This window comes from Physella acuta, unplaced genomic scaffold, assembly GCF_028476545.2.
Source record: "Physella acuta isolate Inbredline_101_S28 unplaced genomic scaffold, ASM2847654v3 ptg000026l, whole genome shotgun sequence".
NCBI lineage: Eukaryota > Metazoa > Mollusca > Gastropoda > Physidae > Physella > Physella acuta.
Genome location: NW_026731546.1, coordinates 303544 through 316438, shown reverse-complemented (window position 1 = coordinate 316438; position 12895 = coordinate 303544). Strand labels below are relative to the sequence as shown.

The 12895-nt window shown below is 53.5% G+C and overlaps 1 protein-coding gene across 1 annotated transcript; it reads left to right on the top strand.

Moving 5' to 3' along the window:
* Positions 1–10760: 10760 nt before the first annotated feature.
* On the top strand, positions 10761–11989 carry LOC131940921 (formin-2-like). Its single transcript, XM_059299844.1, has 2 exons — positions 10761–10817; positions 11096–11989. Exons 1-2 carry the CDS (start codon positions 10761–10763, stop codon positions 11987–11989), a joined length of 951 nt encoding a protein of 316 aa, XP_059155827.1.
* The last annotated feature ends 906 nt before the right edge of the window (positions 11990–12895 follow it).

Here is a 12895-nt window from a genome sequence, read left to right as displayed (position 1 = left end):
CTTGCGAGAAAGGGAGGGGTGGGGGTCGGTCAATATAAAGCGTAGATTCCAGTCTGTTGAATACTGATCTCATCACAGGACCCATTTTCTGGTTCACATATCCTCCATTCTCTAACCCCCATTTCCAGATCCGATCCCAACCTTCAATTACCACTCTCCAGATTGAGTTTTCAAGATTCCAAACCTACAACACAAGATTTTCATCTTCATTCTTTATCCTATTGATGGAAAGAAATTTCCTCCAACACAGTTAATCATGTTATGCGCCGTATAGGTTTCAACATGCTTTTCTTTTTGCATTTGTTTCCATAAGCTTTGTGCATCCAAGAACAAACTACAAGGCAGCAGTTTTTTTTTTCAATTTTGGAGTTGTCTATCTTAGATGTGGTTCTGTCCCCAGCTATCGAGCTTCATCAGCCTCGGGGTTTGAACTCGGGACATTTGGGTTTAGCAACCACGAGCTTTACCCACCTTGACAACACTGACCTACGACACAACATCACACATCAAGATTAAAATTCTGTATTCTTTAAATCCCATTTTGTTTCTGTCTATAAACATTAGAAGCCAGATCTCGAGGTTAAGACCTCAGTAATTAAATCCCAGTAATGACACTTAGATTTAGATCCCAGTTGGTAGATCCTAGTGGTAGATCCCAAAGTTAGATCGAAGTAGGCCTATGTAGAACCAGAATTAGGAAACCATTATTTGGATCCCAGAATATATAGAGATATCAGTACTTCGTTCTAAGCATGTCTTAATGTAATTGTTATTATCCAGCATTCCTTGCAGCTGATTATCACTAATCTGCACATGTTTAACTCATACATCATTTAATAAAACCGCCATCACACGCGTTCTTTAATAAAACCACCATCCCACACATCATATAATAAAACCACCACCACACCTCATTTAATAAAACCACCATCCCACACATCATATAATAAAACCACCACCACACCTCATTTAATAAAACCACCATCCCACACATCATATAATAAAACCATCACCACACCTCATTTAATAAAACCACCATCCCACACACCATATAACATCACTTCATCACACGCGATATTTAATTTGATAAAAATCCCCCATACCGCTGTCAGATATTCTGTTCCAATAAACTCACAAAAATCCTCGCCTCACAAACATCAATACTGGAGCCCAACAATTTTAAAACCTCAAACCACTTTCATCAGCGCCTCAACCCACCTCCCACACCCCTCTACCTTGATCTCCTCTCCCCCCACCCCTCCCCCTCTATCTGCTACTCCGGAAGAGTATGGTCGATATGGGAATCTTAGTTGATAAATTATAGCATCATCCTCAGACAATCTTCTTAAGTCGGCCATCTACTTCAGGCTGGAGGGCTGGGGGTTACTCCAATCACGGGTTGTTCCAGAGTTTAAAAAAATATGTTGGGGGGGGGGAGGGGAGAGATAGCGGACATCTTGTGGGACTTTGTTAGGGGAATGAAATAGATGGGGGGGGGGGGAAATCTTGTGGGATTATGTTGGAGGAGGGGGAGAGATGGGGGGACATCTTGTTGGACTGTTGGGGGGGGGGGAGATGGGGGACATCTTGTTTGACTATGTTGGGGGAGGGGAGGAGATGGGGGACATCTTGTGGGACTATGTTGGGGGAGGGGAGGAGATGGGGGACATCTTGTTTGACTATGTTGGGGGAGGGGAGGAGATGGGGGACATCTTGTGGGACTATGTTGGGGGGGGGGGAGATGGGGGACATCTTGTTTGACTATGTTGGGGGAGGGGAGGAGATGGGGGACATCTTGTGGGACTATGTTGGGGGAGGGGAGGAGATGGGGGACATCTTGTGGGACTATGTTGGGGGAGGGGAGGAGATGGGGGACATCTTGTTTGACTATGTTGGGGGAGGGGAGGAGATGGGGGGACATCTTGTGGGACTATGTTGGGGGAGGGGGAGAGATGGGGGACATCTTGTTGGACTGTTGGGGGGGGGGGGAGGAGATGGGGGACATCTTGTGGGACTATGTTGGGGGAGGGGGAGGAGATGGGGGGACATCTTGTTGGACTGTTGGGGGGGGGGAGGAGATGGTGGGACATTTTGTGGGACTATGTTGGGGGAGGGGTGGAGATGGGGGGACATCTTGTTGGACTGTTGGGGGGGGGGAGGAGATGGTGGGACATTTTGTGGGACTATGTTGGGGGAGGGGGAGGAGATGGGGGGACATCTTGTTGGACTGTTGGGGGGGGGGAGGAGATGGTGGGACATCTTGTGGGACTATGTTGGGGGAGGGGGAGGAGATGGGGGGACATCTTGTTGGACTGTTGGGGGGGGGGAGGAGATGGTGGGACATTTTGTGGGACTATGTTGGGGGAGGGGGAGGAGATGGGGGACATCTTGTGGGACTGTTGGGGGGGGGGGGAGGAGATGGGGGACATCTTGTGGGACTATGTTGGGGGAGGGGGAGGAGATGGGGGGACATCTTGTTGGACTGTTGGGGGGGGGGAGGAGATGGTGGGACATTTTGTGGGACTATGTTGGGGGAGGGGGAGGAGATGGGGGGACATCTTGTTGGACTGTTGGGGGGGGGGAGGAGATGGTGGGACATTTTGTGGGACTATGTTGGGGGAGGGGTGGAGATGGGGGGACATCTTGTAGAACTGTTAGGGGGGAGATGGGGGGACATCTTGTAGGACTATTGGGGGGGGGGAGATGGGGGACATCTTGTTGGACTGTTGGGGGGGGGGGGGAGGAGATGGGGGGGGCATCTTGTTGGACTGTTGGGGGGGGAGGGGAAGAGATGGGGGGACATCTTGTTGGACTGTTGGGGGGGGGAGGAGATGGGGGACATCTTGTTGGACTGTTGGGGGGGGGGAGATGGGGGACATCTTGTGGGACTATGTTGGGGGAGGGGAGGAGATGGGGGACATCTTGTTGGACTGTTGGGGGGGGGGGAGGGGAAGAGATGGGGGACATCTTGTGGGACTATGTTGGGGGAGGGGAGGAGATGGGGGACATCTTGTTTGACTATGTTGGGGGGGGGGAGGAGATGGGGGACATCTTGTTGGACTGTTGGGGGGGGGGGGAGAGATGGGGGACATCTTATGGGACTATGTTGGGGGAGGGGGAGGAGATGGGGGGACATCTTGTTGGACTGTTGGGGGGGGGGAGGAGATGGGGGGACATTTTGTGGGACTATGTTGGGGGAGGGGTGGAGATGGGGGGACATCTTGTAGGACTGTTGGGGGGGAGATGGGGGGACATCTTGTAGGACTATTGGGGGGGGGGGGAGATGGGGGACATCTTGTTGGACTATTGGGGGGGGGGGGAGGAGATGGGGGGACATCTTGTTGGACTGTTGGGGGGGGGGGAGGGGAAGAGATGGGGGGACATCTTGTTGGACTGTTGGGGGGGGGGAGGAGATGGGGGACATCTTGTTGGACTGTTGGGGGGGGGGGAGATGGGGGACATCTTGTGGGACTGTTGGGGGAGGGGAGGAGATGGGGGACATTTTGTTGGACTGTTGGGGGGGGGGGGGAGGGGAAGAGATGGGGGACATCTTGTGGGACTATGTTGGGGGAGGGGAGGAGATGGGGGGACATCTTGTTGGACTGTTGGGGGGGGGGAGGAGATGGGGGACATCTTGTTGGACTGTTGGGGGGGGGAGGAGATGGGGGACATCTTGTTAGACTGTTGGGGGGGGGGGGGGAGGGGAAGAGATGGGGGGACATCTTGTTGGACTGTTGGGGGGGGGAGGAGATGGGGGACATCTTGTTGGACTGTTGGGGGGGGGGAGGAGATGTGGGGACATCTTGTGGGTCTATGTTGGGGGAGGGGGAGAGATGAGGGGACATCTTGTTGGACTGTTGGGGGGGTAGGAGGAGATGGGGGACATCTTGTTGGACTGTTGGGGGGGGGAGGAGATGGGGGGACATCTTGTTGGACTGTTGGGGGGGGGAGGAGATGGGGGGACATCTTGTGGGACTATGTTGGAGGGGGGGAGGAGATGGGGGACATCTTGTTGGACTGTTGGGGGGGGGGAGGAGATGGGGGGACATCTTGTGGGACTATGTTGGGGGGGGAGGAGATGGGGGACATCTTGTTGGACTGTTGGGGGGGTAGGAGGAGATGGGGGACATCTTGTTGGACTGTTGGGGGGGGGAGGAGATGGGGGGACATCTTGTTGGACTGTTGGGGGGGGGGGGGGGGGGAGGAGATGGGGGACATCTTGTTGGACAGTTGGGGGGGGAGGAGATGGGGGGACATCTTGTTGGACTGTTGGGGGGGGGAGATAGGGGGGACATCTTGTTGGACTGTTGGGGGGGGGGGGGGAGGAGATGGGGGGACATCTTGTTGGACTGTTGGGGGGGGGGGGGAGGAGATGGGGGGACATCTTGTTGGACTGTTGGGGGGGGGGGAGATGGGGGGGGGGACATCTTGTGGGACTATGTTGGGGGGGGGGGAGGAGATGGGGGGACATCTTGTTTGACTGTTGGGGGGGGAGATGGGGGGGCATCTTGTGGGACTGTTGGGGGGGGGGGAGGAGATGGGGGGGGGGACATCTTGTTGGACTGTTGGGGGGGGGGGAGATGGGGGGACATCTTGTGGGACTATGTTGGGGGAGGGGGAGAGATGGGGGGGGGGGACATCTTGTTGGACTGTTGGGGGGGGGGAGATGGGGGACATCTTGTGGGACTATGTTGGGGGAGGGGGAGAGATGGGGGGGGGACATCTTGTTGGACTGTTGGGGGGGGGGGAGGAGATGGGGGGACATCTTGTTGGACTGTTGGGGGGGGGGAGGAGATGGGGGGACATCTTGTTGGACTGTTGGGGGGGGGGAGATGGGGGGGACATCTTGTGGGACTATGTTGGGGGGGGGGGGAGGAGATGGGGGGACATCTTGTTTGACTGTTGGGGGGGGGGAGATGGGGGGACATCTTGTGGGACTGTTGGGGGGGGGAGGAGATGGGGGGGGACATCTTGTGGGACTACGTTGGGGGAGGGGGAGAGATGAGGGGACATCTTGTGGGACTATGTTGGGGGGGGGGAGGAGATGGGGGGACATCTTGTTGGACTGTTGGGGGGGGGAGATGGGGGGGACATCTTGTGGGACTATGTTGGGGGGGGGGAGGAGATGGGGGGACATCTTGTTGGACTGTTGGGGGGGGGGAGATGGGGGACATCTTGTGGGACTATGTTGGGGGGGGGAGGAGATGGGGGGACATCTTGTTGGACTGTTGGGGGGGGGGAGATGGGGGGGACATCTTGTGGGACTATGTTGGGGGGGGGGGGAGGAGATGGGGGGACATCTTGTTGGACTGTTGGGGGGGGAGATGGGGGACATCTTGTGGGACTATGTTGGGGGAGGGGGAGAGATGGGGGGACATCTTGTTGGACTGTTGGGGGGGGGAGGAGATGGGGGGGGGACATCTTGTGGGACTATGTTGGGGGAGGGGGAGAGATGGGGGGGACATCTTGTTGGACTGTTGGGGGGGGGGGAGGAGATGGGGGGACATCTTGTTGGACTGTTGGGGGGGGGGAGGAGATGGGGGGGACATCTTGTGGGACTATGTTGGGGGAGGAGGAGAGATGGGGGACATCTTGTGGGACTATGTTGGGGGAGGGGGAGGAGATGGGGGGACATCTTGTTGGACTGTTGGGGGGGGAGGAGATGGGGGGACATCTTGTGGGACTATGTTGGGGGAGGGGGAGAGATGGGGGGGACATCTTGTTGGACTGTTGGGGGGGGGGGGGAGGAGATGGGGGACATCTTGTGGGACTATGTTGGGGGAGGGGGAGAGATGAGGGGACATCTTGTTGGACTGTTGGGGGGGGGGGGGGAGGAGATGGGGGGACATCTTGTGGGACTATGTTGGGGGAGGGGGAGAGATGGGGGGACATCTTGTTGGACTGTTGGGGGGGGGGGGGGAGGAGATGGGGGGACATCTTGTGGGACTATGTTGGGGGAGGGGGAGAGATGGGGGGACATCTTGTTGGACTGTTGGGGGGGGGGGGGGGAGGAGATGGGGGGACATCTTGTTTGACTATGTTGGGGGAGGGGGAGAGATGTGGGGACATCTTGTTGGACTGTTGGGGGGGGGAGGAGATGGGGGGACATCTTTTTGGACTGTTGGGGGGGGGAGATGGGGGACATCTTGTGGGACTATGTTGGGGGGGGGGGGAGGAGATGGGGGACATCTTGTTGGACTGTTGGGGGGGGAGATGGGGGGGACATCTTGTGGGACTATGTTGGGGGGGAGGAGATGGGGGACATCTTGTTGGACTGTTGGGGGGGGGGGAGATGGGGGGGGGACATCTTGTGGGACTTTGTTGGGGGAGGGGGAGAGATGAGGGGACATCTTGTTGGACTGTTGGGGGGGAGATGGGGGACATCTTGTGGGACTATGTTGGGGGAGGGGGAGGAGATGGGGGGACATCTTGTTGGACTGTTGGGGGGGAGATGGGGGACATCTTGTGGGACTATGTTGGGGGAGGGGGAGGAGATGGGGGACATCTTGTTGGACTGTTGGGGGGGGGGAGGAGATGGGGGATATCTTGTTGGACTGTTGGGGGGGAGATGGGGGACATCTTGTGGGACTATGTTGGGGGAGGGGGAGGAGATGGGGGGACATCTTGTTGGACTGTTGGGGGGGAGGAGATGGGGGGGGGACATCTTGTGGGACTATGTTGGGGGAGGGGGAGAGATGGGGGGGACATCTTGTTGGACTGTTGGTGGAGGGGGAGAGATGGGGGACATCTTGTGGGACTATGTTGGGGGAGGGGGAGGAGATGGGGGGACATCTTGTTGGACTGTTGGGGGGGGGAGGAGATGGGGGGACATCTTGTGGGACTATGTTGGGGGAGGGAGAGAGATGAGGGGGGGGAAATCTTGTTGGACTGTTGGGGGGGGGGAGGAGATGGGGGACATCTTGTGGGACTATGTTGGGGGAGGGGGAGAGATGGGGGACATCTTGTGGCACTATGTTGGGGGGGGGAGGAGATGGGGGGACATCTTGTGGGACTATGTTGGGGGAGGGAGAGAGATGAGGGGGGGGGAAATCTTGTTGGACTGTTGGGGGGGGGGAGGAGATGAGGGGACATCTTGTTGGACTATGTTGGGGGAGGGGGAGAGATGGGGGACATCTTGTGGCACTATGTTGGGGGAGGGGGAGGAGATGGGGGGACATCTTGTTGGACTGTTGGGGGGGGGGGGAGGAGATGGGGGGACATCTTGTGGGACTATGTTGGGGGAGGGGGAGGAGATGGGGGACATCTTGTGGGACTATGTTGGGGGAGGGGGAGAGATGAGGGGACATCTTGTTGGACTGTTGGGGGGGGGGAGATGGGGGACATCTTGTGGCACTATGTTGGGGGAGGGGGAGGAGATGGGGGGACATCTTGTTGGACTGTTGGGGGGGGGGGGAGGAGATGGGGGGACATCTTTTTGGACTGTTGGGGGGGGGGAGATGGGGGACATCTTGTGGGACTATGTTGGGGGGGGGAGGAGATGGGGGGACATCTTGTTGGACTGTTGGGGGGAGGAGGAGATGGGGGACATCTTGTGGGACTATGTTGGGGGAGGGAGAGGAGATGGGGGGACATCTTGTTGGACTGTTGGGGGGGGGAGGAGATGGGGGGGACATCTTGTGGGACTTTGTTGGGGGAGGGGGAGAGATGGGGGACATCTTGTGGGACTATGTTGGGGGAGGGGGAGGAGATGGGGGGACATCTTGTTGGACTGTTGGGGGGGGGGAGGAGATGGGGGGACATCTTGTTGGACTGTTGGGGGGGAGGAGATGGGGGACATCTTGTTGGACTGTTTGTGGGGGGGGAGGAGATGGGGGGACATCTTGTTGGACTGTTGGGGGGGGGGGAGGAGATGGGGGGGACATCTTTTGGGACTATGTTGGGGGAGGGGGAGAGATGGGGGACATCTTGTGGGACTATGTTGGGGGAGGGGGAGGAGATGGGGGGACATCTTGTTGGACTGTTGGGGGGGGGGGGGGGAGGAGATGGGGGGACATCTTGTTGGACTGTTGGGGGGGGGGGAGATTGGGGACATCTTGTGGGACTATGTTCGGGGAGGGGGAGGAGATGGGGGGACATCTTGTTGGACTGTTGGGGGGGGGGGAGGAGATGGGGGGACATCTTGTGGGACTATGTTGGGGGAGGGGGAGAGATGGGGGGACATCTTGTTGGACTGTTGGGGGGGAGGAGATGGGAGAAATCTTGTTGGACTGTTGGGGGGGGGGGGAGATGGGGGGACATCTTGTGGGACTATGTTGGGGGAGGGGGAGAGATGGGGGGACATCTTGTTGGACTGTTGGGGGGGGGGGGAGATGGGGGGACTTCTTGTTGGACTGTTGGGGGGGGAGATGGGGGGACATCTTGTAGGACTATTGGGGGGGGAGGAGATGGGGGGACATCTTGTTGGACTATGTTGGGGGAGGGGGAGAGATGGGGGGGACATCTTGTTGGACTGTTAGGGGGGGGGGGAGGAGATGGGGGGGACATCTTGTGGGACTATGTTGGGGGAGGGGGAGAGATGAGGGGACATCTTGTTGGACTGTTGGGGGGGGGAGGGGAAGAGATGGGGGGGACATCTTGTTGGACTGTTAGGGGGGGGAGGAGATGGGGGGGACATCTTGTGGGACTATGTTGGGGGAGGGGGAGAGATGAGGGGGACATCTTGTAGGACTATTGGGGGGGGGAGGAGATGGGGGGACATCTTGTGGGACTATGTTGGGGGAGGGGGAGAGATGGGGGGACATCTTGTTGGACTGTTGGGGGGGGGGGGAGATGGGGGGACTTCTTGTTGGACTGTTGGGGGGGGAGATGGGGGGACATCTTGTAGGACTATTGGGGGGGGGAGGAGATGGGGGGACATCTTGTTGGACTATGTTGGAGGGGGGGAGGGGAAGAGATGGGGGGGACATCTTGTTGGACTGTTGGGGCGGGGGAGGGGAAGAGATGGGGGGGACATCTTGTAGGACTATTGGGGGGGGGAGGAGATGGGGGGACATCTTGTTGGACTATGTTGGGGGAGGGGGAGAGATGGGGGGACATCTTGGTCGACTGTTAGGGGGGGGGAGGAGATGGGGGACATCTTGTTTGACTATGTTGGGGGGGGGAGGGGAAGAGATGGGGGGACATCTTGTTGGACTATGTTGGGGGAGGGGGAGAGATGGGGGGGACATCTTGTTGGACTGTTAGGGGGGGGAGGAGATGGGGGACATCTTGTGGGACTGTTGGGGGAGGGGAGGAAATGGGGGGGCATCTTGGTGGACTATGTTGGGGGTGGGAAGCAGGTGGGGGGACATCTTGTAGGACTATGTTGGGGGAGGGGAGGAGATGGGGGCATCTTGTAGGACTATGTTGGGGGAGGGGAGGAGATGGGGGGGGGGCATCTTGTTGGACTATGTTGGGGGAGGGGAGGAGATGGGGGACATCTTATGGAACTGTTGGATGAGTAATTTTGTGTATGTGAATTGTGAAATGTAGTTGGGAGATTTGTGGAGCGTATCGTGTGATGTTGGACCATGAGAAACGATGTTGTGACATCTGGTGAAGTCTTGGTAGAATGAGGGGGTGGGGTGGAGAGAATATGAACATTTTGGGGAGATTTGATGGAGAATGTTGGGGTAGGTGGGAGGGAGATTGTTGAGTGAACAGGAGAAACAATGTTGTGACATCTGTTTAATTTCTCGGTAGAATGGGGAGAATATGGACATTTTGGGGAGATTTGATGGAGAATGTTGAGGTAGGAGTGAGGGGGATTGTTGAGCGAACAGGGGGAACGATTGGGGAGATTTGATAGAAAAAGTTGAGAAGGGGGGTTGTTCAGTGAGAGAAAAGACATGTAGTGACATCAATGCAGAAAGTGAGGTGGTTACCGATTTGTGTAGTGAGGAATGTCGTCGGACTGGTGTAGGTTGGTTAGGTTTGGTGTACGAGATGGTAGCGTCAGGTATAAGGTTGTGGCTTCAGGTGTAACGTGTTCGCTCTATGTATAACTTTTAGCTTCCATTGTAACTTTTTTTTTGGTTACAGGTATTACGTTTTGGTTTCAATAATAACGTCGTTTTGGTTTGAAGGTATAAAAATTTGGCTTTGGGTTTAATTTTTTCACTTCAGGTTTAACTTTCTGGCTTCAGGTATAGCGTTTTGGCTTCAGGTATAACTTTTTCGCTTCAGTTATGAGGTTGTAGCTTCGGTTTTAAAAGCGGTAGTTGACGATGATCTGTAAATGTTTAGTTTTATGAATTTAATGACGATCTGCATACGTTTGCAATTAAGTTTTTTTAGCCAACTTATCGGATTACCTTCGTTTTATGTACTTCCATTATCTATACGATAACCAGAAAAAATATTCTTCTTACTTATTTCGATGGCCTTTAAAAAAATTCTCGTCAATGTCCAGTAACATCACTTGACCTCAAGCCAGTGTCCAGTAGAGCTAAACCTCCACTCTCCCAGCCCTGTGTAGGTCATCCGGAGCCAGACACCTTCAGCTCCACGCATCTCTTTGTCTGATGTAAAAACATCTCCACGCAATATTACAGGCCAAATAAAATTGTAATTGGATCTTGGAAAACACCAAAAAAAACTTGCAAACTTCATTTGAACTCTTTAATCTTTCTTCTTTTAACATTCATTTCACAAAATAATAAACATTTTTTTTCGAGTTTTTATGCGTGTTCTAATGCATTCAAAAACAATCCTTATTAACTTTTAAAAAGCTCTGTCGTAATTTGAGGCGTGGCATAAAAATGGGGGAGATCAAACTGAGGCTATCTGAAGAACACGAGCGCATAGAGCTGTCTGTTGTTTGCTTGTAATGTTAGGCTCATTCTTGATTCAATGTTGATCGCACAGATTCCTGTTGCCTAAAGCCGCTAATATATGCGATAAGGGGGTCTGGTTAGTTGATTCGTAATGGTCGCAAGTTGGCCGTGTTTGTCAAATACGTTCTGATATTCGTCGGTCATGTCTTAGTGTAGGCCAGTCATGTATGTTTGTCAGCCATGTTCAAATATTGGCCATTCATTTTTTAATGTTGGCCATTTTATAATATAGTGGCCAGCCATGTTCTAATCTTATCCAGCCATTACCTAATATTGGCCAGCCATGTTTTAATCTTGGCCAGCCATTACCTAATATTGGCCAGCCATTACCTAATATTGGCCAGCCATTACCTAATATTGGCCAGCCATTACCTAATATTGACCAGCCATTACCTAATATTGGCCAGCCATTACCTAATATTGGCCAGCCATTACCTAATATTGGCCAGCCATTACCTAATATTGGCCAGCCATCACTTAATATTGGCCAGCCATCACCTAATATTGGCCAGCCATCACCTAATATTGGCCAGCCATTACCTAATATTGTCCAGCCATCACTTAATATTGGCCAGCCATCACCTAATATTGGCCAGCCATTACCTAATATTGGCCAGCCATTACCTAATATTGGCCAGCCCTTACCTAATATTGACCAGCCATTACCTAATATTGGCCAGCCATTACCTAATATTGGCCAGCCATTACCTAATATTGGCCAGCCATGTCCAAATATTGGCCAGCCATGTCTAAATATTGGCCAGCCATTACCTAATATTGGCCAGCCATTACCCAATATTGGCCAGCCATTACTTAATATTGGCCAGCCATTACCTAATATTGGCCAGCCATCACTTAATATTGGCCAGCCATCACCTAATATTGGCCAGCCATCACCTAATATTGGCCAGCCATTACCTAATATTGTCCAGCCATCACTTAATATTGGCCAGCCATCACCTAATATTGGCCAGCCATCACCTAATATTGGCCAGCCATTACCTAATATTGGCCAGCCATTACCCAATATTGGCCAGCCATTACTTAATATTGGCCAGCCATTACCTAATATTGGCCAGCCATTACCTAATATTGGCCAGCCATTACCTAATATTGGCCAGCCGTGTCCCAATGTGTTCAGTCAAGTCTTATAATGCTAGAGATTACCACTACTTCACACTGTAGTAGTTCTTCGCTTATCGTCCAGTACCCCATTCAGTAATCCAAGCCTCGATCTGGATTAGACCATTGTCTACTGGCTAGAGACTTGACTAGCAAACCATGACCAAAAAAAGCAAGCAAGAAGATTGAGCTCCCCTTCTAATGACCAGTGGCGACTCTAGGGGAGAGAACAAATTCGTAAGTCGCTGGCTGATTACGTCCCATGAGGTATGACGTCCAGCTATTTTGGTGGCGGGTCTTCAAGGGGAGAGAAGACAAAGCGAGACGTTATTTATCTTCCCCTGTCTGTGAGTGATATCCCCTGACCTGATGCGTGAGGTTTCTTTTTCAGATCGGCTTGTTTTTGTAAAAATGTTTCTGGCTATAGATCTATATCATCGTGTACGTCTACCTCTCGTCTGCTTCTATACAGACCGACTTCAATAGTCTCACTAGTGTGGTCTGTCTACTTTGATTACTCTCAAAGATCATGTATGCTAAGAGTATCCCAAACAAGAAAGTTTTTTTCTTCTTCGGTGGCTTTTTTTTTACTAAGAAGATAACGACTTGGTAAAGGAAAAAAATGTATGTGAAAAATATGTGAAAAAATAATCCCGCTAACAAATTTCTGTACTAGTAATAAAATACGATACATTATTTTACTAATGAAAACGTTGGAATATAACAAAGATGTTGTCCCCTAGGTTTGTAGTGTAGTTCAAGATCCGCCGCTTGAAAGATAGGGTGCGTCTAATATAGACAAGAATCAATCTATGACAGTAACTCTGCTTATGTCAACTGTAGATATGAACCAATCAGTGAGAGTACCCTACACAATCAAACAACTGCTGTCTTGACGGTGATGTTGATGGCAGCTAAGGCTAGGGACGCAAATCCAA

Coding starts and splice junctions, on each gene's coding strand:
- LOC131940921 (XM_059299844.1), top strand. CDS start 10,761: ATGGGGGAGATCAAACTGAGGCTATCTGAAGAACACGAGCGCATAGAG. Junction 10,818..11,095: donor AGCGCATAGAGCTGTCTGTT/GTTTGCTTGTAA, acceptor AATCTTATCCAG/CCATTACCTAATATTGGCCA.